Raw genomic sequence first — 25,645 nt, 5'->3', positions numbered from 1 at the left:
CTCTCTCTCTCTCTCTCTGTCGTTCGCCCACACACACACCGTGTATGTGTCATTATTAAGAGCCTATCAATGTGACAGGTAACAGAAATCCAACTTAAAGGGGAAAAAAACCCTCAGAGCTGAGGCAAATTGGTAGTGCAAGAGCAACCGTCAGCAATCCTGTGTGTGTGTGTGTGTGTGTGTGTGTGTGTGTTCAAATGTTTGTTTGCCGCCTTTACGCCATTGTTACCATTTGTGTGTGTGTCTTCTTACATTCCTCTCTCACTGGAAGTACGTGTTTTGGTATTTTTTACAGTATGTATATATTTTCATCCTTTGTGTGTGTGTGTGTGTGTGTGTGTGTGTGTGTGTGTGTGTGTGTACAGTAGTTTCCTAGGCTATTAGGCTGCTGACTGAGGTATACAGTACGGTGCTATTGCTGGGCCAAAGATAAGCTTGGGGATTGCTGTGCTCCTGGCCCTTCGCAGGAGCCATGATAATGCATTCTATCAGCCTCTGTATACGTGTGTGTGTGTGTGTGTATGTGTGTGTGTGTGTGTGTGTGTGTGTGTGTTTGTGTGAGTTCATGTGTACGAAAAATTTTCTATAAGTGTGTGTGAGCTGGTTTGTGAGTAACTTGTCTTCTTAAAATTGGACTGTTGAAAATTGTTTTTGATTAATCAGGCTCCTAACTGTGATCACTATTTCATATACAGTCCCCTGCTTTGAATACATCACTACCTTTATTATTTTCAAACAATGTACACTTTGGGTGGGTACATTGTTGTTGTTTTCTCACTTTTCTTTGTCTTTGTTATGTTGGTCTCTTTTTGGTCATGTGTATGTGACTGTAAAAGTCTTTATAAAAAGTGTAATTATTAGAAAATAGAAGGTTTCGAATTGAGTTGATCCAAAAGTATGTCAGTGGCAGCTATTATAAAGACTTTTAAAGTATTTTTTGATAGCGCCAGTAGAGAGACAGACTCAAACCCGGGACATTTCTGATCATAGTCGGCATCTTACTGGGGGAGTATTTCAAAGTTGACATGCTGATTTCCATTGAGCTGGTGGAAAAGTGGTTTGGAAAGGTTGGAGGACATGATTTTTTTTACTGTTATTTGATCCTTCTCCCCTTTCCCTTAGCAAGTATCGCCAAGTGGCCTTTGAGTAAAGCATTAACCCTCCCTGACACCATGCTGCTCCCCTGAGCCTCAGTTCAGTAGAACATGAAAGACAAAAGAGATGCAGACATTGTCTGAGATGTGATGTGTAATGAATGGACAAAACGTCTCACCAGGAAGACCAATCTATTTGTCTGACAATGTACATATACAGTGTAGGTTTAAGTCCACTGGGCTCACTTGATCAATCAGTGCTCTTATTTTTGTACCTGTACCTTGCTAGAGATTCTCGGCAGCTTTTTTCCCTACAGCCCCGTCTATTTGGAACTACAATGAGCCAGCCCCCTTCATCAATACCTGCCGCTCTCTGTCTAGACGTTCAGACACTTGCTGGGGGTTCACTCTTTTTCTAATCACGGTCCAGCTGCATATTTTCTAAAACTCCTACCTTGAAGAGCCATCGCCACAAGTTAATTTGAGCTCTGAGCAGCCGTCAGACATGCAGAATTTCTATCTCTGTACTTTATTTTCCCTCCCTCTACCTGTCTCTCCCTCCTTCGAGCCTCAGAGTGTTTGTCTAGGTGTTAGCCGTGTGCGGTGGCAGTGAAATAACAGCGTTAATTTGCTTTTGCTGAGGTGAAAAAAACAATCAGTCTCCCAACCGCAAAAAGATACAGAGCTCCAGCTTCTGCTAAGTTCTGCCATTCTTCGCTGAGGGAACCCGATTAGTTGATGTTTATGGGCTCAGAAGTGGCGCTTTAGGCTTCGCCGTGATGACTTTAGCTGGTTAGTGAGCTGCAGAGAAACAATAAGCTCTGTCTGAACAGAAAGTCAGAGTAAAACAGATGATGGTGAGGGAAGGAAGTTTATCACTTTGACAGAACAGCAAGAAGTTTTCTCAGAAGGAAATTTGTGTGTGTGTGTGTGACAGCATTTTGTACTGTACATACAAGAAAGTTTGCATGCATGTATTTGAGGTTTTGCGTGTGTATATGCCTCTCCCTGCATGAATTTTTTGTAATGTGCATGACTCAGATCTACTTCAGTGTGTGCCATTAATTAAATAAAACTGAGATTCACGGCTATTGCCTGGCTGGTAATGTGTATCTTATATAGATGTGTAGTGTTCTCTCGCTGCTTGAATAAAAGTGTGAAACAGTCGCAGGTGTCCCAACACGTTACAGAAGTAATAATAATTGGCAGAGACCCACTGTTTGTAATTGGTTTTGAAAAGAGTTTTTTTTCCTCGCAGTGTGTGTTTTTGACATGTGACAGCATCTGTACATTTGTGTAAACTCTCTCTTTCTCTCTTTTTGCTGCAGCCTTGTCCATGTTGCAGTCGAGTGAGGACCAGGCCCCCGTCCCGCAGAATAAGTTCATGGGTGACATCGAGGAGCTGGCCGCCGGCTATGAACGCAAGCTCATAGAGGTGAGTGCTGTCCCTTTTTATTCTTGTATGTAGTGCCACAATTCAGGATGTGTTCAGGATGCCCAGTGGGTAACAAATCATTGTAAATTGGAGGGTTGCGAATGCTTTTCACAGTTCAACATTTTGGGAAATACTCTTATTCACTTTCTTGCTGAGAGTTAGATGAGAAGATCGACACCGCTGTCATGGCTGAACGCTAAATATGAAGCTACACCTTCATAGTATTGACGGGACTCCGGGTAGATGCTGGCCACTTAACTCAACATTGTGACTTTACATTTTGGTTTGTGTACGGATTAAACCAACAAGATATAACGTGTTAATTCAAATTGCAGGTTGGCGGATTTTTTTTTTTACTTTGGACAGAGCCAGGCTAGCTGTTTCCAGTATTTATGCTAAGCTACACTAATTGTCTGCTGGCTGGCTGCAGCTTCATTTATCACACAGACATGAGAGGGTGGTGTCAATCTAATTATTTAACACTTAGCAAAAATGCGGATAAGCGTATTTCCCAAAATATCAAACATATCTTAATGAAACTCAGTGTGACACCTTCATATAATTACTGTTTATTAATAAACCATGGTTGACTATTTGTTGTCTCTTTGTCACTCACAGCGTTTTTTCAAATTCCAGTCACATAAACTCTGTTGCTTCTTGTTCCAAAGAGGACGTTGATTCTTCAGTCTGAGGTTTATCCTGTTTGTTTTACTGAGGAGGCTAAACGTGACTTTTCCATCTGCATTTCGCTCTCTGTATCATCTGCCAGTGCCAGAACCTCAAACAGCATTCGCTCTGTTTGCTCAAGATGAATAGTGCAAGTCCCAGCTGCTGCCACACAATGCAAAAAAACTAGTGTGGGGGCCAATAATCTTGTTTGTTGACAGTAATTTAATTTATATGTGGTCATGATTTATTGATGCTACAGAGCCACTTGGAGCTTTGCATTTAGAAATACCTGAATTGGTGCATTAGCAAGGAAAGTTAAAGGAAGAATGATAAAACATGTTTTTTGGCCTTGTGAGAGCTGTGCGGGGGAATAGAAAATTCTCTCCAAGCTACTCTATCTAAATAAAGCAGAGAATTGTACTTTCTGCAGCTGCATTGATTTAAAAGTCTTAACAACGCCAAGAGATATTCCCTGAGCAGGTTCTTATCAAAAATATCGATTGCAGTGCATGGCCAAGATCTCTAATAACTGGACATCAGGCATAATGTTACCAACTGTGCGAGGGATGATGGGAGTCGTGCCCAGTTTCCTGTTAGATTGACCAATGAGGAAACACTCCCAGTTACATCGTGACACTGGCAGAGGAAAATAAAGGCAATGACTGTGTATTCTAATGGGTGTTGAGGTCCGGTGGGGCGTCTGCATGAATAGTTAATCCACGGTTTTATATTTCTTTAATAAGAAATAATTCTGCCTGTGTTTGCCCAAACTATGTTTTCATTTATTTATACACATGTATGTGTGGTGCATTTTTAATAGTGTTTACTTATTTATTTGTCCATTTGCTCGGCTGTCATTCTCGATCGGGCTCTCACAGCGAGCCTGGATCAGTGTGGGACACGATCGCACCACGGGCTCTCCTCTGGTCCCAGGCCAGCCATGCTGCCATGGCTTTGTTTACATAAGCCTGTCATGCAGAACGCAAGTGTTTTCCTTATCCCTGGTATGTAACAAGTTGTCTAGCAGAAATGGAGTAAAATGTGAAAGTGGCTGTAGCAGCAAGGCTAGTGCTGGTTCGTAAGCTAATCATATCATCATATAAGTGGTTTAACCACAGAGGACAACAATTTGGTTTAATAGCAGCTGCCTTAATATTCAGATGGACAGTGGAACAGAGTTGTATTTGTATGAGCTGGAGGTCGGGAAGATATATGATTAATGTGTGTTAGTGTGTGTGTGTGTGTGTGTGTATGTGTGTGTGGATTCATGGTCAGTAGCACGTTGTGAGGATTTACATGAGTAGCTGTCACCACTTCTGGTTCAGCTGCTTCGCTGCAGCGACTGAGACAAAATCTCACCCAACAAGTTATTGATTTTTGAAAATGTCACATCGAGCCTTGTTGGATACATACAGGCCTGCCAGACACAAATAAATATTGGACTGGGCTCGGCCTTCATTAACCTTGGCAACACGGCCGTGTTCGTGACCTACTTAAGTTTTAATTTAATGATGCTAATGCATTGTATTGACTTTGACTTTGTTTATATTTGAGCCAAATCTTAAGGCAGTCTATGCTCTTTTCCTCCTCATCCTCATCCTCTTCATATGTGCACTGTGCACAGGGAAAGAAAAAGTCTCAAGATGAATTATCGAAATGAAAATCATTTAAAAGCAGGGTCTGGCAATAGGACAAATTCTGTACCCATATGATGTCTTGTGAAAAGCCACAGTGCAGCGCTGCAGGTGAGTTGTTTTATGTTCTGCGCAGGCACAGGTTATGCCACACATTGCAGCTTCCATTGAAACTACTGATTGCAGCAGTCAAGGCATCAAATGTGAAATATAAACGCACATATTGTAGTGATTTTAATCTAGGGGGAAAATAATCTATTGGACATAGACTTTGCCTGTCATTGACAGATAACATATTCACACCATCTCTTTTACAGCACATTTATCTTTAAAGTTGGATCAGTTGATTTGTTTTGGCCACTTGTGGGTGGCGGAACAAGCAGAAAACACAGCACAACATATAATCACTTTATAAAGTTGTTATGGAAAACTCATTAGCAAACAGTTGCTAATTTACACATCCAGCAGATGAGCAACCCCTTCCACATGACACACAGCCACTTGATCCATTGTTAATATAAAAGTATTGTCAGTAATTAGTGCAGCTTTAATGGCAGTGCCTTTGTGCTGTATTTCTATTTGCAGATAAATGCAGAACACGATAAGTGGTACAGTATGCGTCCTTTTTAATTGATTAAACATAGTTGAACCTCATGTCACTAAACAGCTGTCCAAGCCACTGTAAGTGACAAATTTCTGAATTGTTATTGGCTAACTGCCCACTTACAGACTCTGAAACTTTGCTACCTCTGTCAGAAGTAGGGGCTCAGTGGTTCCCACTGTCACCTCAAAGCAAGAAGGCCACTGATATAACCAGCAGGTCCGACTTTGTGGAGTTATAATGTTCCCCCAGTGTCTCCCTGACCTCTCTCATCCTTCTCGTTTTCTATTTTACTTTCTATTTTAGTTTTGCTCAACCCATATTAAGGCAAACTGACTAAGACCGTAGCCTGATATACAGCAGTGACTTGAGGGGGAAGCATTTATTTTTACCCTCTGATGACTCCAGGAACTTCTCTTCTCCTGCCGCCCTCTCACTCGCTTCTTCATGCTTCTTACTCCTTCACTTCTCAGCTGTGACAGTGAGAAAGTGATGTGAGGTGCGTTCATGTATGTATGCGTGCATGCGTTCACCAACAGACGTGCAGATGCTTGTCCGGATGAGTGGGATTTCTCACATGAGTCCCTGTGGATGTCTGATCCAAGTGGGTTTAAAAAGCTATCAGAGTAGGAGGGTACTTTAACATATCCCAATGGGCCGGTGCCTGAAACGAAATGAAAGGAAAGATAATGAAATGATGAGAAAAGGAAATGAGTGAAAGACAGACGGATGCAGGGAGAGATGAGAAGAAAGAGGGAAGAAAGTGAAAGTGCAACAACTCAAGGGGATAGAGGCATAAGCATTTTTAATTTTCAACTTTATTGCGAGTTGCTTTTCATTGTCTGTGAGTAATAAAAACAAATTACATAATGCAGTTAACATGTCCACTGAGGCCTCCGAGAAACTGCAAAATGGCATGACATTGATCTGTGAGGCTCGAGTGATAAGGAGAAGGTGGGCAGGTAGTGATGTAACCCATCCTCTTATCAGTGCACACAAGCTGCTGGTGTCAGGCTGAAGGCACAGAACCAGAACTCAAGGGCCTGCAAATCATTCATTCTCACCAGCTTTTCATTTTTTAATTAGATTTTTAATCAGTTGTGAATCCTCAACGATAACACCATGGATTTGGCATTTTGTTATCATTATTGTATGTGGTGCCCTTTGTTATAGAAGTATGTCAGGGTGTTGTTAATATTGTTGTTGTCAGTGTCTTGCAGTTGTCATAGGCTCAGAATACATTTCTAAAGTTATTAGAGCAGCCACAGGCGAGCCAGCTGAAGAGGATGAAGGAGGGAGTCCTAGAGAAGGAGGATTTTCTCTGCTGTGGTTTTGGATGAAACAGAGATGAAGGTAAAGACTGCCTTTCCTCAGGCACTTCGGATTTTCAAACTCACCTGAAATGTTTTAAGCCACTTCTTGCCGTCGCAAAAGAGGCATTCAAGGACTCCTCTTGAGTGAAGTCAGGGTGCCTTTTTTCTTTCAGAAAACCAATTTAAATCTTTTTAAAAAACCTACAGCTGGGCTGGATGCTAGTTTACAAATCAAAGTGAAGTTTAAGGAAAAGCTGGCAACAAAAGACGACTGTATGAATGTACAGCTACATATACGACCACCTGATATCACGTTGCATACGCAGTTCCATATGTACATCACATGACTACTGAACCAACACTATGACAACTGAGCAGATTCGATTAAAGCAAATTACACGTGTATGTGTATCCAAAATGGGGACAACTGGAAGTGCAGGTACTGCAATATAAATACTTTTACTTGTAAAACTAAACTAATCATGGCATTATAGACCCTGAAAACTTCTGTTCTCAATCAGCTTCTTACTATGAGTTACGAGGTCCTCCATGAACACGCATTTTCAGACACAAGTTAGAGTTGCTCTGTGCACTCGCCACGTTTCCTTCCAAATTTAGCTCAAGTTTTAGCCAAACTTCCAGGAAATCAGCGTAAGAAAATGCTTATTAATGTGTGCTTCCATCCACTGCTGTTATACGAATATTAAGAGCTGGCCGCAACAAAATAAACAGTTGGTGGCGCCAGTTTAGATGATGATGTAATGATATGACTAAGCCTGTTTCCATTGTATTTTGTTGCATTTTACTTTTATCGATACACTTTTCTACGTCAGCCAAGCGTAAAAACCTTTTTGCAATATTTCAATGTTTTGCTTACTGCTTTAAAGTGGCTGGGGCTCAGCTGGAAAAAGGTCATGTCATGTACCTCCATGCACAAATCAGCTTTTAGCAACATTTGAATCATATTCTGATGAGAGTTGGTGGGCTGTTTGATCACCGTCCATCACATCTGATCAAAGCACACCAACACGGTCCTGATGAAGCACACTCGCTGAGTTTTTGAGTGTTAAAATCTTAATGAATAGTACAGTAAAGATGTTTCTTTTGGCTTTGATTTTGCTTATTTAGGTATAAAGGTTTTCAGATGCTTTGAAGATACATGAAGTAGTTTGTATGACTTTTATCAATCAAATGCCACAGGTCTGAGATGCAGGTTACTGTAGCACAGGCACATTCAGTACAGGTTAGCCAGCTAATTAGAGCAGAGATCCAACAGAATTGCCTGAAGAGATAATATCACAGTGCAAACTAATAATGTTTTGTAATTTGGCCATTTGGCGTGTGAGCAAAATGTGTTGCTTGAACATGTTAACCATAATCCAGGCTGGAAGATGAGTTTCTAAAAAGGAGAAAACTTGTAAAATAACCCCATCAAAGCTGTTCAGAGGCAGTATGTTGTGGTCAGTATACTTTGACTCAAGACACCTGCAAATGTGAATCATTAGAAAGTGCCTTGAAGATGTACGTAATTTAGTTTAGATGGCATGCCTTTGCACCACCTCATTACATTATACAGTAGTGCTATAAACTAACTTGTGTGTAGCTCAAAGGCTGGATCATCCTAACCTATATTGTTCAGCGGACGTCTGACTCACATCCAGTAAACAAACAGACTCTAACTACATTAGGAGTCTTGTGACTATGCAGTTACAGCAGATCTTCTTTTTTTTTTGGTTTTGTTTTCCCATGGTGTATTTTTATATCTGCTGCGTTTTATTGATAAGTCGAGGGAGAGCGCTTTTGCAGGATAGAGAAGAGATGTGGGTCGAAAACTTCCAGCGGGATCAGGGATTCTCCCTTTGATCCACAAGCTCATTAATTAACCATAAACAACATCAAGAACAAGAACAACAATTACAAGCCACCGACTCAGAATCTCCTCTGTTCAGAGAGGAGACGCAGTAATAACTGGGAGAATATGAACCAATATGCCTATACAGGGCTTATTTGCTGTGTAATGTGAGTGAATGTGACTCTTGAAAAGCCAAAATACTGCATAATGCATGCTGTTCTTCACAGAATAATGCAGGTGAATCTGCTTTGAAGTGTTTGCACATGCTTTGAGAACAAAAGCATTCCTGGGCCTTATTAAATTAGCTTTTGCTTGATTTATTTTTTTACTTTTTCCCTCATGCCTTTCGATGCACAAGCTTAATGGAATAATGATTTCAGTGTTTCAGTTACAATTTGTGGGCATTTAATTCCTATTTGGATGAATCATTTAAGACCTGCAGCACATTAAAGTCATCACACCGGTATTAAAACTCATACAGCTCATCTCTGCTACTTTTAGTACAGAGCTCAGTGGGGCAGGCGTGTTGCTATTGAAATCCTGCAGCAGGAGTGTAAGGTTTGAAAGTCTGTTAAAAAATAAATCTAACTTGATGAACAGACTTTTGCCAGCCTTGTAATCTGTACGCTGAGCCCCAACCCTTTTAGTTACTGTTGCTACGCCTGTCTTTTTTTTCTGTTCTCACACATATACAGTACAATGAAAACTGTGGCAGATTTGCCACTCGACAAAAGCATGTTCAAGTTTTGTCAGCTAGCCAGCTAATTAAGCTAATGTTAGCTGACTTTTTAAATGTTCCCAGCTGACTCTTAGAGAGTCTTAAATATGTACTTGATGGTTACATACATGATACATGATACTTAAATATTGAGGCTAAAGCTGACATAACATAGCTCTGATTGTGTTTTTGGTTTTGGAAAGGCAACAACAAAAAAAAAGACGCCACCCTCTGTGCCGTTACAGCCTCACGCGTATCGCTTTCAACATGAAGTCCAAACTTGACAGACCAGCCTTGCCTAGTTACAGTTGCTAAGTTGCTAAGCTATGATAGGTTCAATCACTGTTCAACAATCATACTGTCGATGTTTTAGCATCATGGGAGCACAGTTTGCTCATGTCTCTATAAATAATATTATAAAGAGTATTGCCAGACCTGTTCTATATGAAAAGTGCGCTGAGACAACTTCTGTTATGATTTGGCGCTATATAAATAAAACTGAACTGAATAACTTTTGCACAAATAAATGAAAACATACTTTACCATGTGCTGCGATTATTCATAGCTGGCAGCTGACTGCCATTTAATCCACTGCCTTCATACTGGCAAAGTCCTGTCAGTGTATATTAAAATGTTGGCTCTTGATAGTGCAGGTGACTACTTTTTGAATGTAAACCTAAACTTAATCTGTCCAAATACTTTTGGCAAGCGTAGACTGGGAGAACATGCACTAAGAGAGGGCTTTAGTTCTCTCAATGTTCATCCGGTTGTGATGAAAACACCCCGAAATTAAGGCTGACAGACTGTACTTTAACATTGTCATCACTGCGGCATTCCAAAGTAATAATACTACATAACCACAAAAAATGTGTGATCCAAGTGCTCATGAAGCTCGCTGTGTGATGCGGCAGTGACAAAGAGCTACGTCTGTACCATGGGCCAGATTTAGCCTTTTCTATAAACTCCCATTTCTGTCTTTTCTATTGGTCCATCTGCCGCTCTCATGTGCTCACACTTCTTAACTCATCCCTCTCTCTCTCTCTGTCTCTTTTTTCCACCTCGGTTCAGAGTGGACGGCGCAGCTTGTGATGTCTATATTGGTCCTTTCTCACCCTCTTTTTCTTCTTTTTTTTTTCCCCCGTCTCTCAGCCATGTCTCTTCCTGTTTAGGAGCAGCTGTGCTGAAGTGAGCCAGAAACACAGATACAGACACAAGCTGCATTTACATTTACCAAGTAACCCAGCATTGGCCTCATTCTCTTTGAGGTCTCACCCAGTTTAAGATGTTTAAATGAACCTTTGATACCCTGCGACTGGGTCTCCCTTCTCTCGTGCCTTTCAAGTCGTGGTGTCCTGCCCACTATGAAATGATCCCAGTTATAATATGAACACTATGAACCACCTGCCATGAGATTTTATGTAACATCACAGCACATGATAACATATCCTGAAGATGTGAAGATGTGAAATGTTTCAGTTGAATTGGAAAAGAGTGCCCAGGATTTATTATTTTCAAAGACGTATTTACATCAGAAAGATTTAAATTAGACTTTTGGACTGTATTTGGTAGGAGCATGTGAAAACTTGAGATGAGTTATGGAATGATACATAAGACTGAAGTAATTAGAAAGAATGCCAAATCAGAATACAAGATGTACAGGCCTTTCAGTAATTTGAGGATTTTTTGTGGCCCTGTATGGATTACCAGTAACCAGTAACAGTAACATTGGCTCATGATCTTTGTTTTACTGTATGTCGTTGTCACCCGCTCCTTTTTCAAACAAGTCTCAAGTTGCTCTCACTTTCAATTTTCAGCAAACAGCAAAAATGTCTCAAAAATGTCTCAAAAATGTCTCAAAAATGTGTTTGTGTTTTTTTTTTTATGTTTCGTAATGTTGCCACAACAAACAGATTTGGCTTTCTTTGTGAAATATATTGATGTGCAGATTGTACAAACTCTGAACACTGTACATTAAAACAATGAAATAAATATGTACATAATATGAAACATGCAAATGCATGCAGAATGAATACAATGAAAGGTTAGTTTCCATTGCTGTTTCAGCTTCTGTATCTTATTCAGTAAACAAAGCATCCACTTCATGCTGCAACTCAACTTTACAGGCTTTACTAGAAACCCCCTGAAAATTCAAGATATAAATATAATGGTGGTTTTGATGTGTACTTCTTGCTTCTTGTTTTCATATTCTCTCCTTCCTCTTGACCTGAATTGCTCCACCCCGTTCATCGTATGTGCCTCATCCAATTAAGGTTATTAGGTTTCGGGTCAGCTATAACACCACTACTGCTCTTGCTCTCCTTTTCGGCTCTTTTTTGTTTGTTTGTTTGTTTGTGTGTGTGTGTGTGTGTGTGTGGGGGGGGGTTCTGCTCAGCCAGGACTTTCTTAGCCTTTTTATTCAGGCCAGCTCAGCTTGGCGCAGCTCAGATCAGATCACACACCGGGGGAGAGGAGAGGAAGAAGCACAAAGAGATTGGGTAAAGATGGGAGAGGAGCGCAGAGGAGGAGGATAAGGCGTTGTATGAGGGAGGAGATTGTGTGTGTGTGTGTGTGTGTGTGTGTGTCTGCATGTGTGCTTTTGAACAGTGTGAATGGAGAGTGTTTATGTGAGAGAGCTCGCGGTCAGCATCACTTGGGTGGCAGTTAGCTGTGATGACTCCAGCAGTGCCGACAGTTGCATCATACTAAACCAACCCTGCAGGCCAGACAGCAAAAAAAGTGTCTGATAGCAAACAACGATTTGCATCACTGCTCTGCTTTGGTCCCATTTTCAGTCATATCAGGTAAAAACCTTCACCTAGTATTAGATTCATACACTCTAAATGTGTGGCAGATTACGTCATAATCACTGTCTTCAAGTTTGAGAAAATAATAATAATAATAGCTGAGCTGAGCCTTTTACTTTGGTGTTTGTCATACAACAAAAGTAAACTTGGCTTTTTATTTACTTTTTAAGCTGTGCAGTTCCTCTTTGTAGTGTTGCATGAACTAAATGATACCTATTTGTCTTTGTTTCATAGAGAATAGCCAAATTGGACAGTAATGTGTCCTGCAGAGCATTCAATACGTAGTACATTTGTCATTATTAATCATATTGGGGTCAGATCGCTGAATATTTTTTTCCTTTCACAGTTAAGTTTCAGCTCTCTTACTCTCACTTAGTTAAACTAGCTCATGACTGTGAGGTTACATATTATATCAAATTATTGACAATAAATGATATGAAATGTAACTTGATAAGTGGCTTAAGTACCAAAGTTCCAAAACACGGGAAGAGCTACAGTCCTTGTTCAGCCAGTTACTTTGCTTTGTTACATTACAAATAAAGTAACTTGATTCCTGCAATATCAGCATATAAACTTTGTCTTTGACTAATTAAAGGTACGATGTGTCCTCTAAACAAAGTTATGATTACATTAACTGTTCCTCACCAAAACACTTTGTGTATATTCTTGACATCGAACAAGCATATTGAATATATTTTCTTCCTCATAAAAAAATATTTTGAAACCTGCATTGTTTATATCCATGTTTGCTAGCTAGCCTCTCCTGGCATGAAGTTTCTTTGCACATTACTGCCACCGACTGTCAATCAGTGGAATAGCATTAAACTGCCAGCAGAAATGTGTATCACATTGCTAGCGTGTGTGCATACTGTATGCGTTGATGTGTGCGAGATACCTTTTAAACCTAAAGTTCCTCAAACTAATGGTTCTCAGTTACGTGCTTTAACTTGAGAAGTTTCCATGCTAAACCCATGACAAGGAAAGTGTACCAGTTACTGGCAGCAGAAACTGGTAATTTACTACTATTTCCTGTTACTAAGCTGGGAAATACACTTGACCTCTCTCATGGGACAAGAAAACGAACAGCTGCTGGTTTTGCCTGTGCCAGCTCCCCAGGCAGACCATTTCAACACACTCTGGTCACTTTTGGTCTTTGATTGTTGGATGGCCTTGGGAGCTCCCTGCCTGAGCCACAGATCCTTCAAGGTTCCAGATAGGCTGTAGCCTAAAGCAGACAACAACGGCCTGTCAGGCTCCTACTTTGCTGACTTGTTGAGCTGTCAGGTTTATTGTAATGTTTTTATGGTTTCACACTGAAAGCTTTTCAACTTGAAGCTGCACTGGCTTGACGGAAGTTGTAAGCCAGTCCATCACCTTCAAGACTAACTAGTTCCTGGGTGTGAGTGTCAGGAGGAAAGACTTAGTGAAACACACATGCTGTACTCTGTTCACGAATGCACACACCCTACAATGCACTACTCTGTACTGCTGTCAGAATAAATATCATCTCCCTAGCTTGTTCATTAATATTTGTCCGTATGGCATGTTCTTTGGATCCAATTTATGTCACTGTTTGTCATGTTACCTTTTTGTATTTCTTGTCTGTGTTGTTCATCATCATGTGTGCAGCTAAACTGAACTCTAAACCTAACTCGTTCTGACAGTGCCCTTTAGCTTTTGAAGTCTCCATAATCACCTTGTGTTGCACTGATCTCTTATTTTTTCCTCATATATTTTGTCATGTGAATGAGATTTCTGCAGCCACTAATTAGCCCTGTTAGTCCTGCAGGTATTTATTGGCTGATGCAAGCCTAAAGCGAGCCCTCCGGCGGCCTCGACAAGAGAAAGGCCAGCCAGAGAGTGGGATAATGCAACTGAGTGTTGCCCATTGCATGCAAGGTCCAGGCATGAGTGGATGAACACTGAAACCTGCTTGTGCATCTCAATGACCCTGCGTTGATAACAGTAGAGAAGATGAACTTGCCTGTTTTGGCCACGCTAGCACTTAGCCACACAGCCACTGCTTAATATAGACAACCATTATTTTAATTTTTTGAAAATTAGCATGCACACTCTGAAATACACATTCACAAGCCAACACACACATGTGCATGCACATACACATACTATACTGTACATGCGCACACGCACATGCACGGCCGGACAAACTGATTAGCTTCCTCTCGCCGAGAACTAATTGGGTTTCTTCACGCTTAAAATTAATTCCCTCTTTTATAATGTCCTATTTAAGAGTCGCGGCGGCTAAATAAATAGAGGTGATGAATGGCTGGCGTGTCGAGGACAGTCAGAGTGTTTTCAGGGTGGAACCATGGGTGTGCACTTCCTATTCCCTGACTTGAAAATGATGGTGAAAAGGTGGCATATGTCGGTTGAACCCAGGAATAAACCCAACTTAAGCGTGTGTTTAGGTGTCCTTTTCAGCTTTTGAAAGAAACATCAGGGTTCTTTCAGGATACAAACAGAAACATTAAGATGTCAGGTTTGGGGATTTTCAGTTTTGAGCCGGAGTCGGTTTTGTTTTATGTTCTAAGATTACCATCAGCTCTGTTTTATTGCTTTGCGGCCCTATCTGACCCTGAGATTTCTAAAGTCTCGGTTGTTTAGGGACATGTAGATATCGACTGAGCACACTGATATATCTTTTTACGTAGTTAAAATAAAATGTGGCAGGAAAGGAGATCAGCAGAGCCCAAATGGTTTGATGGTCTCGATTTAACAGTACCCAGACTTTTGATGTGTAGTCCTCCAAGTGAAATACTGTTATTTTCCAGTATTTCTCACCTTTTAAGTAAAAAAAGATACTTGATACTTGAAGATAAAGTGATTATCGCTGCAAAGGCTTGAAGACCTTCCAAAAACCAGACTTGTTGCAACCTCTTTGCTTTATACTTCGCATGGATTACTGCCTATAGAGCTCAGGTTGTATTTGACAGTGGAGAGATTTAACAGCTTGCCTGAGGATGCACACGTTGTTATTCACTTCATAACTTCTGAGCTGCAGTTAAACAGTAATATTGAGAAACAAAGACAGACAGACTGACGCAAATCAAAACAGGGTCTCCTCGGTAAAACTTTCTTTCATTGTAGCAGCTGTTGTGTTGATGAGAGGAACTGATTGATTACAGGGGACTCCATTTACTAGTGTTATTATTTAGACAATAGTGGTTCCTATCGTTATTTGTAGTATGATTAGTTTTATTTTGTTCGAGCGGTTGATGCTTCACATTGGGTGAAGTCTTTATAATGTTGTTCAGATTCTGCCCATCGCACGAACTGCTTTTTGGTTTCTGTTAATACAAACAGATGAAGTTATGCAATGATGAAATGCCTTTGCCTGTCTAAAACCTCTGTTGCACTGCACCTTACACGTTCGATTAAATATAGACATTAACAAAGTGGCGACAAGTAACTGAAGAGACCACACAAGCAGCATTTTGGCATCGTTGCCTGAGTTAGCGAAGCTGTGTGAAAGCCGTCATATTTTAAGGCAAACACACAGCAGACCTCCGGATTTAGAGTGTGGTCTGTGCTCCTGTGGCCTTGCTATGTGGTGATGAATACTGCATTTGAAAGTGAAAACTAAATCTGATTATTCTTTTGCCATCAGGGCCCCCGTTGTACTGAATACCTTGTTGCAGGAGCTAGACTAAATTAATTCAATATCATCTTTCAGATGCCTTGACTATTTTTTATGTAGCATATTTGATTTTGCCCACTGTTAAACTCATATTTGTCGGTTTTTATCTATCAGTATATCAGCATTATGTTGCAATATCACACATTTTTAAAATCTTTACTCTCCGTCAAATGTAGGGCGCTTTTGTAACTATTTGGACCAGAGGCAGTCTGCTCCAGAGGTGGGGACAACACATGTACTGTAGTCTTGCTTTCTGTGTATTTGAAATAGGGTTACCATGGCAACTGAAGGCTTGAGACTACTTCAGTACCACTGCCAAAGACCGAATTCAGTCAATTTTTATAACATTTTGAAACATTCATTAAATGTGTTCTCCTGATATCCCCCAGCAGCATCACCTCTAGGGGGCATCAGTGTTTGGCTCGGTCATGTTGTAGATGGGAATAGTTGAGGGAAGAAGGCCGAGCTGCAGTCTGGCTCCTGGCAGCAACTGCAGTCCACCTTGAAGGATAAGTTCGCATTTTTTTAAGTCTGTCTTACAGCAACTTTGGTTTGCCAATATAAACATTTAAAACTGGTTTTGGTTGCTGTAACTGTTCCTCCTGTGTATGGGCTCTGAAGAGATCCCTCCCTAATGTGGAATAGTTAGTGGAAATTTTAGGAAATCTGCATATTCACTTTCTTGACGAGAGATAGATGAGAAGATCGATACCACTTTCATGTCTGTCTGTTAAACAGCTACAGCCAGCAGCTGGTTAGGTTAGCTTAGCTTAGCATAAAGACTGTAAACAGGGGGAAACAGCTAGTCTGGCTCTGTCCAGAGGTAACAAAATCCACCTTCAGGCACCTCTAAAGCTCACTAATTAATATGTTCTGTCATTTGTTTAATACATAAAGATAACAAAGTATAAAAATAATTGTTTGCTGTTTTTGCGGGGGTTATGTGTGGGACTCTTTCTTGGCTGGGAGCAGTTACTTCCTGAAGTCTCCGCCTTTAGACTTGAGAAAAAAAAAAGTGAACCTGTCCTTTAACTAGGTGGATAAACAGTAGGAGTAAAATGGCCAGGTCTCCCCTGCTAAAGATGTTTCCAACCTCAGTGGAACTCACCTGGTTAAATAAAGGTTAAATAAGGAAAAAAAAAATAGAACTGTTGTCCTCACAGGGACAACAAACATAGATACCCAACAAACTTCAAAAGTCAGATGCAAGTTTTTTCAAGGTGGTATTGTCATAATATGAAATTTTGGATATAAACTGGTGTCAAAACAGAAATCTACTTCGACACAAAGCTATTTTGTGAAGCCTTCAGTGTGATGAATCAAGTTTATTATGATCATTGACACTGTTGTTGATATTACGTAAGCAGCCTGCTGCTCCTCTATGGCAGTGTGTGGGCTCTTAAATGGGATGTGAATAAGTTAATGTATGAAGGTCGGTGTTGGAGCAACAGTGGCGCAGCGGCTCGGCTCACCTGTCAGCCGGCGACGGCGCTTTGCTGAAGCGGCTGTGACAGCAGGTGTCCTCCATACAGCACAGTGTGTGTCACAGCTGTCTGTCTCCTGACAGAGACCTGTCCACACTGTCCAGCCTGGTTAGGCAGACAGGCCGGGGAGACACACACAGAATAAGCTTGGCCATATTTGCATGAGCACACACATGCACACAGATGCGAATGACACCACGTCAAGGTTAGTTAGAGCTGATGACAATTGATTAGCAGGCTGGCAGGAGTCTGACTGTTTAGGATATGAACTGGTTTCACCCCCTCACTCTCTCTCTATGTCTCTCACCCCTCTCTACCTCCATCCCTCCCATCTCGGGGGTTTGACTGTTTCCCAGAATCTGTCCTGCTGTCAACATTCATCACGTCTCACCTGGACTGCTTCTGCCTTTTTTGTGTTAACTGGAAGCTGAGAATTGTATTTTTTGAATGTTCTCATCATGTGTTTGCATGATTTTTTGGACATAATTGTGTATTATATAATAATGTTCGACAACATGATTAATTCAAGTACCTTTTTGTGTGTTTTGTTCCCTTTGTCTGTGTGTCTGTGTGTGTGTGTGTGTGTGTGTGTGTTTACGCTGCAGGTAGCCGAGATGCATGGTGAGCTGATAGAGTTTAATGAGCGCCTGTACCGTTCCCTCATGGCCAAAGACCACCTCATTGTCCAGATGAGACAGGAACTCATTGACCTGAGAGGACCGGTGAGTGACTGGACACACACGCGCACTAACACACGCGCACACACACTGATGTCCCCTCTCATCTGATTTCTCTGCAGGTCCTCTCTTTTTTCCCTCCTGCCTCCCCTCTCTGTCACCCTGCCATTTCCTCTACTCTCCTCTTAGTGACTTTGTTTGATTTTCATCTCCCCCTGTTTGTTGTTTTTGCAGGGGTCCTCATTTTTCTCTCCGGTCAATGGCTGCCAATAACGGTTAAATGCATTTTCCTTGAAGTTGTCATCTGTGAGATTCCTCTGTTTTCATTTTTTTTTCCTTTGGTGCTTCTGCACCACAGTTCCCAGAGATAACCTGTCAGTCAAACCGTGTGTGCTCACACCTTTCTACTTTTCTGTTTGATTTTGTGTGGGCGGTGGTCTTTTGGTGTCCGTTCAACCACGGTGGCTATCATTGCAAATGCTAACTATCCATTTCCTCTGTTCAAGGGTAGTTCAGGTAAACTACTTTTTCCCAGCTCTTTCAAAGTTGTGCTCCAATCTACAATAACAACACACACACACACACACACACACACACACACACACAGAATGCCAACATCTGGTCATGCTCAGGAGAGCTCAAAGCAGTTTGGACACACAAACATACACACTCACACACTGTCCACAGTGTGAGTTGATACAGCGGCAGTGATGGGAGCCCCAGGCTGAAGATAGGACCTCTTATCCCCCAGCTTCAGCCCTGCTCTGCTGGACCACTCACTGTGTGTGTTTGTTTGTGTGTTTGTGTGTCCATCTCTGGCCCCTGATTGCTGCATGCATCCAGCTTCCAAGAGCTGCTGCAGTTGACCAAACCCGGGTCACTTTTTCTCCGCCTCTATTCCTCACCGTCTTTCTTTCTTCCTCTAATTCTTTCATGGTGTGTGTGTTTGTGTGTGGCTCTTGGATGATTTGATCAAAGCCTGGAGGCTGGAGACCCCACTGAAGGGGGCTGTGGTGACAGTGTTTTAGCCCAGGTTTAGTCTCTTTGGGAGAGAGATGGAGGGAAGATGGACACACACACACGCACACACACACACACACACACACACACACACAAACACACACACTCTTTATCACACACAGACACACTCTCATCCAGAAGGCCAACATCTGGGCCTGGTCATGTGGTTCCTCAAGGGACCTGGAAGCATACAAAGAGTGAAACAAATCACAGGCTTGATGAACAGACACACACACACACACACATTGACATAACTAACACAGTTGCACAGAGGGTGTCAGATTAGAATAACCACTGCTAACTGAGGATACTCATCAACAGTAACAACATCGCACACACAGGGCGTATGTACACAAATAGGTATTCAGATGGACTCATGGACCCCTTGATTGACACCACCAGTCATTTTCCAAATCTGTTCAAACCATTTTCTTTAGTACCTTTAGCTAACTGTTTCAACTGTTTATTCATTACTTTTAGCTAGCTCTGCCGTTAATCCATTGTCATTAACTATTTCAACTTGGTTTCATGTATTCGAGTGTTGAGGAGTCACTGACTCAGGTTGGAGGGAGGTGTTTACTGCGCTGCTTAGCACAAATATGTGGATGTATGTTTTTAGATTTTTTTCGAATGAGTCGACCTACTCCACAATCTTTCCACGTACCCACTGGCAACCTCAGAATCACTTGTGGATGAGTTTGTACCGTCTGTGTAATGAATGTCTGTCTTTTGCTTCTTTCTTACTCGTTATCAATCTTGTTTTTTTTTCCAGGTTCCAGGTGATTTAAGCCAGACGTCAGATGACCCCAGCCTGTCAGATTTTGAGACGTAAGAATATTTCTCTTTTACTTTTCCTCTGTTAATCTCTCCCCCTCACTCTGTCTTTCTCTCACTCCTTCAGCCTTCCTTCTTTTTATATTAATTCACTCTCACCTCTGGAGTTTCTCTTTGTTTTGTATCTCGGAAGAGCTTGATCTCGTCCATGTAAAATATCTGTTCTCCCTGCATAATTGTTTCTAAGTTATTCTTTCTCGAGTTAACCTGTGAACAAAACTCATACTCTGTTGGATTTCATACATTCATTCATTCGTTCCACTCTCAGATCATGACCAAATTCGATTTCGAGGTGTTTTACCAGAGTGAGCTGTAATTTGCTGTGGCTGTCCAAGCATAGTGCTGACACACTGTTGATGTTGCTGCTGCCGGTGATAATGATAATGATGATGGTGATGATAATGACGACGGCAGTGAGGACGGTTTGTTGTTTGTGTCACTCAGGGCTCATCGCGCTCTCATCAACGTGTGGATCCCCTCTGTGTTCCTGCAGGGCAGAGCTGCCAACGCCTACCACGTCTATCAGGTACATCCAGCCACTTAAATGTCTGTCTGTCTGTCTGTCTGTCTGTCTGTCTGTCTGAGCAGTGTCCTCTCTTTACCTGGCAAAACTAGCAAGTGCACTCGTCACATGAGGACCAGTTGCTTCACTGACACATGGCCATAATTGCTGTTGGTATATTTGGGAAACCCTACCCCAGAGGACAAAGAAGCTGATGAAAGGCTGTAGCAGAGAGCGTTTGTTGTGATCAGTTTGTTTGAGTTAAACCAAACACAGATTAAGAGGGATGGGGTTACAAGTTCATTAAGCCAGGGAGCGAGGGAACAAATGAGCAAGCTCTGAAATAATTATACACTGAATCAAGTTTGTATTAGTACCTCATCAGCATTGTTCATTAGCATTGTTGCACTCAGGGATTTCTTTTTCCCCCCTCAAGTGGTCAAATGCAACACTTTGCTGGCTCTTTTTTTTCTTTTTTTTTTTTTTATATAAATAGGCCGGGACAAACCTGTTTTTAGCCATGGTAGCAGTGTGGCTCAAGGGATGGCAATGTTCATCTGCTGGTTTGTCTGGCGCTCCACCACTTTGGGCCAGACTGAAATATCCCAACAGCTATTTGATGGATTGCCATGAAAGTTGGTGCAGTTATTCATGGGGCGCAGAGAATGAATCCTAATGGCGTCGGTGATCTCCTGACTTTTCCTCTAGCGCCACCAGGAGGTCAGAGTTTTCACTTATCCAGTGAAATATCTCAACATTAACTGGATTGTTTGTCACAAAGTTTTGTACAGACATTCAGGATGAATTGTTATCACTTTGCTGATCATAATTGGCTGAAGACCTGTCTTGTTTTTCAAAGGATAGCTCAATTTTGTGCCTTTTTTGTGTAGTCACCCCTCCAACATGGCCGTGTGTCCCTTGTCATTGCTTGGTGCCTCGCCAAAATCTTTTCTAGACTTAAATCAATCCCACTGCAGTCTGTGCCACTTATAGGTTTGCAATCAACTCGTATCAGAACTTAAGGCATTCACGCCAATGATAATAGCACAACTCCACTTAACTAAAATAGTGGTTCCTGAGCTCTGTGCAGGCACTTATCTAAGTAAGGTGTGTTGGGAACTGAACTCGAGAGCGGCTTAACAAACTGAACTGCTGCTTTTTATTGTATCTGTCAAGTTATCGAGCAAAGTAGACGACGGTGGCTCATTCCCTCGGTGACTGTTTTACTGTGTCTGTCACATTAACAAGGTTTTACACCTCGGCTCTCTCACCGCAGCCGTCCACCGATTCCCCCTGTGAGCACACACACACACACACACACACACACACACACACACACACACACACATACAGACTGTCTCACTGACACACATGAATAAACACGTCTACACACACACACACAAGAAAACGCACATATTGATGCACACACGCACGGATACAAATAGAATGCAAGCACAGGTACAGTAGACACACTTCTTCATGCTGTACAGAACCACTTGTCAGGCAGAATAGCTCGCGCACACACACACACACACACACACACACCCACTGCACTGCTATCTGCTCTGTAGCCAGGAGGTACAGCTGTAACGTAAGTCAGGGGAAACCATATGGGACGGGAAGAGACAGGTGACACATCCTCAGCTCTAACTGATAGTCAGGACTGGCTGGCTACCGAGCTCAACTTATACATAATAGATGTAAATTCGCAACTCGGGCCTCGAGCCGAGAGCTGTCTGACACCTTTTTGTGCAAAATTATCTCCATCCTCCCGACAGGACAGAAGCATGACAATGGCAAATGAGATGCATTGTTTTCATTCCTCTCGTTCCTGTCACTTACATCATCAGACCCGCTAGCACTGATTCTTGGTTAGTCAGTGTTGTTTATTGAAAAGCAGTCACTCTGAAAAAAGAAAAAACATCGGCGCATTTCTCAAGGCATGGAATGTGTGGAAATGATTCACAATTGGCATTTCCTGGCATTGGTGGTTGTAAAATACTCATGTGGAAAGCAGCTCACTTTTAAATTACAGTACAGTGTTGAGAAAGTGACTGGATCCCTGTAATTTAGGGAGCTTATTTATCCAGCAGGACTTACAGGTGAGTGCATCGTAATGGGGCTGTCCTAATCGTACAGTTTGGGAGAATTCCTTACCGAGTGATGTGGCGCTGCCAACCAGCCCCAGTTTGTGCCTCTCATGTATTACCATTACATTTCAGCAACAGAGCTAAGCATCTGATTTTCTGAAAAGTAATCTCTGATCTCTGGTCATTTAACAACACGTCCTCAAAAGACTCGTCTAACCATTTGGATGTAAAAATAGGATTTTTCCGGATCTAAACAAAGATAGGCAGATCTATCTTCTCGCTCACTTTATACAAAATGGTATTATTAGTTATATTGGTATATATTGATGTTCCATTCCAATATTTACTATTTTTATGCAAAATAACTAATATTTTAATATTTAGTTTAATAAAAAGAGCAGGACATATGTCATTTCCAGCTACCTGGATCAGGAAACCATTCAGATGGTTAACAAAGACTTGGTTTTCAAAGATCATCCAGGTATATATTTTTCAGAAAGTCTGATGCTCTTTGACTGGAATGTAATGGTAATCCATGAGAGGCACAAACTGGGACTAAACCCCAACATGAAGGTACAATCTTCCTATCAACAAACAACAAAAGAAATTGATGTCTTCTTGAGGGTTGATAGATAATGTTTTACCTGAAGAGATCCCACACTTTTCAAATGAATTAAATACGATAACAGTTTGGTTAAAAGTATGTGAAACACATTGGAGTATGCAGCTATCTGTAATGCTTTGGCCTATAATCGGTGTCCACCTGCAGTTTCACAATCATGGATTGACTCCAGCATCAAACCTGAACATTTTCCATGTGTTGCACTGATTTAGCCTAATTTCTCACTCTCGATAACGGTCTCTGTGTGACTGCTGTCCAGCCCTGGAGCTGGTATAAAGCGCAGCCCATCTGGTGTATTGGATACTTCGCCTCCCAGAGCTATATTCGTCTAATGGCTCCCTATGGAAACAGCTTTTGTTCTTCGACAGGCTAATGGATGGCCAAGGTTACTGGAGTCATTGTTGTTAAGGTGAGGTTGTTGTGGTGATTGAACATAGAGCCAACAGTCTTAAAGACCTGGAGAGTATCATGAGGAGGAGGCAGGGGTCTCTTTAAAATACCCTCAAACGGGTTCATAGACTTTTTTTTTTTTCTCCTCAGTATTTTTCTCATTCTCACACTCACACACATACACACACACGCATACGCATATGCTCGCAAAATGGAACCAATGATGAGAGCAATGAGCCATAGCCGAAGCTGGAGAGGGTTTTGGGAGGCTCGGAGAGTGAATGGGATTTTAGAAGCCAGAGCCTAAGTTAGGTCACAGCAACCTTGTGCTTGAAAATAAGCACGCTAACGGCTCTATGCTGCTGCCAAACGCACCCAGAGAGGAAGAAGGGCTGATCCAACCACCACCTCTCACACTGTGTGTCCCTAAAATGTCTGCTTCTCGCTTTCTTCTCCTTCTCTCCTGCGTCATCCCTCCTTCTCTCTGCCCTTCTTTTTCAGCCTCCCTTTCCGTCATCCCTGCCAGATTGCATGGCATTATGGCACCGCTAACACTGCTTGTACTCCCATTTTCTCTCGTTGCATTTCGTAAGAGCCACTTTTCTCTCCAAGCTTCCTGAAATGACTTCCATCTAAAGCTCAGTAAGGCCTGTGGATGGATGACGTGAGCCAGACAGAGATGAAGAGCGAGAGACTGATGGATTTGCTCCATTATCAGTCGGGTTTTGCTCTTTGTGGCACGCCGTGCCTCTGGGCCTTCATCCCTCCATCGCTCCATCCCTCCCCGTGCCTCTTTTCCCCTTCTGAACTCATAATGAGAGAATTATACCGGCCGCGGCAAATCAGTGTCTCCCTCCCACACAATACCAACAATAGAGGCTATCATGAGAGGGGGGAAGAAAGAATCGTTGTCACGCCGTCGACGAACACAAGGAGTCATTGGGTGTGTGCAGGAGTGTCTGTGTTTTCAGCACCTGTGTATTCTGGGCTGGCATTGTGCTGTGAAAAGAGCGTCAGTCAGAAGCTGATGATGACTCTTTACTTTTCCCAAGAAATGAGGCTAGTTGTATGTTATCAGGATCTGTGGAGGTGTGGAGTTGTGTGTGCCATAAGGCTAAAACTCATATACAGCAAAAAAATTAGGACTTTGGGAAAGAGAAGTCAGAATGAAAGGAGAGGTATTTGGCTCATGGGATGGTAGTTGGTTCCACTTCGGTCCAAACTGAAATATTTCAGTAACTGCCGGATGGTTTGCCATGAAATTTGGTGAAGACATTCACCTTTTTGCGTAACCCCCCCCCTTAATAATATCACATTCACTCCTCAGACTCCTGACTACCATACCATGACTTATTCTGTCTGTCTGGTGCATTCTGTAAGTCTTTCTTCTCCAGGGTTTAATCAAGTATCAAACAAATGTTGTTTTGTTTTTTTTACCTCGTCTTCATCATATCTCAGAAGGGCAGAGTGTGACAGTGGTGAAGCCTGTGAGCTTTAAGTTCTGGGATAGTCACTGAAGTTCAGCTCATGTTCATATACAACATTAAAGCCTTTAACTCTGAATCGAGCAATTTGGCTCAGGGTGTTTTACATTTCTCTTGTCAGACACTTTGGGGTACTCCTGCTGAGAAACTCGCTGCTGCGCTGCTGTATGATGGGAGCTTTCAGGTCGTTGATTACTAGGTGTCATACCTGTGGTGCTGCAGCAGCGGGAGGGATATCCTCTTTGTACAGCAGCTGACACCGTCGAGCTTTGATAAAGTTTTGTTTGCTAACAAAGAAGAGACAAATATAATTGTGATTACTTGTTGACTTATCTGTAGTTGTACACTCTGATTGGGCTTCTGAATAATTTCACAAGTTGCATGTTGTGTAACTCCTGATAAATGCAGTTTCCTCTGCCGAATTAGGGCATCGCTAACCAAAACACAGCGAGAAACATCTTCACACCTCAGTTTACACCAGAAGAGGAGATACAGGGAGCGTCAAAAAGCCTGATTAGCAACTACTTCACCCCAACACACATATATACGCACTTCTAACATGCCAGTGATGTTAGGGAAGTTTCACCTTCCACAACTTTTAATCATTTGTAGAACACCCAAACCAACATAGAATCACAGATAAGTCACCTTCATCTTTTTTCATGTTTCAACTGGCAACAGAGCTTAATGTTTTTTAGGAGTTTTGGCCCAACAAACTTAGTGTGTTTACTGCCCCGTTAGTCATTATCCATCTCTCCACCTCT

At 41.9% G+C, this 25,645-nt stretch overlaps 1 protein-coding gene across 1 annotated transcript in view; it reads left to right on the top strand.

Annotated features, from left to right (window-relative positions):
- Positions 1-25,645, top strand: part of snx29 (sorting nexin 29) — a 116,061-nt gene that overhangs the window by 57,584 nt on the left and 32,832 nt on the right. The window contains exons 15-18 of the mRNA XM_070927497.1: positions 2,423-2,529; positions 17,868-17,984; positions 19,732-19,787; positions 20,238-20,319. Coding sequence (XP_070783598.1) covers positions 2,423-2,529; positions 17,868-17,984; positions 19,732-19,787; positions 20,238-20,319 — 362 coding nt within the window. The remainder of the gene's footprint in view (positions 1-2,422; positions 2,530-17,867; positions 17,985-19,731; positions 19,788-20,237; positions 20,320-25,645) is intronic.

Source organism: Enoplosus armatus, chromosome 20 (assembly GCF_043641665.1).
Source record: "Enoplosus armatus isolate fEnoArm2 chromosome 20, fEnoArm2.hap1, whole genome shotgun sequence".
Lineage (NCBI taxonomy): Eukaryota > Metazoa > Chordata > Actinopteri > Centrarchiformes > Enoplosidae > Enoplosus > Enoplosus armatus.
The sequence above is the reverse complement of the archived record's forward strand: the minus strand, read 5'-3'. Positions and strand labels throughout refer to the sequence as shown.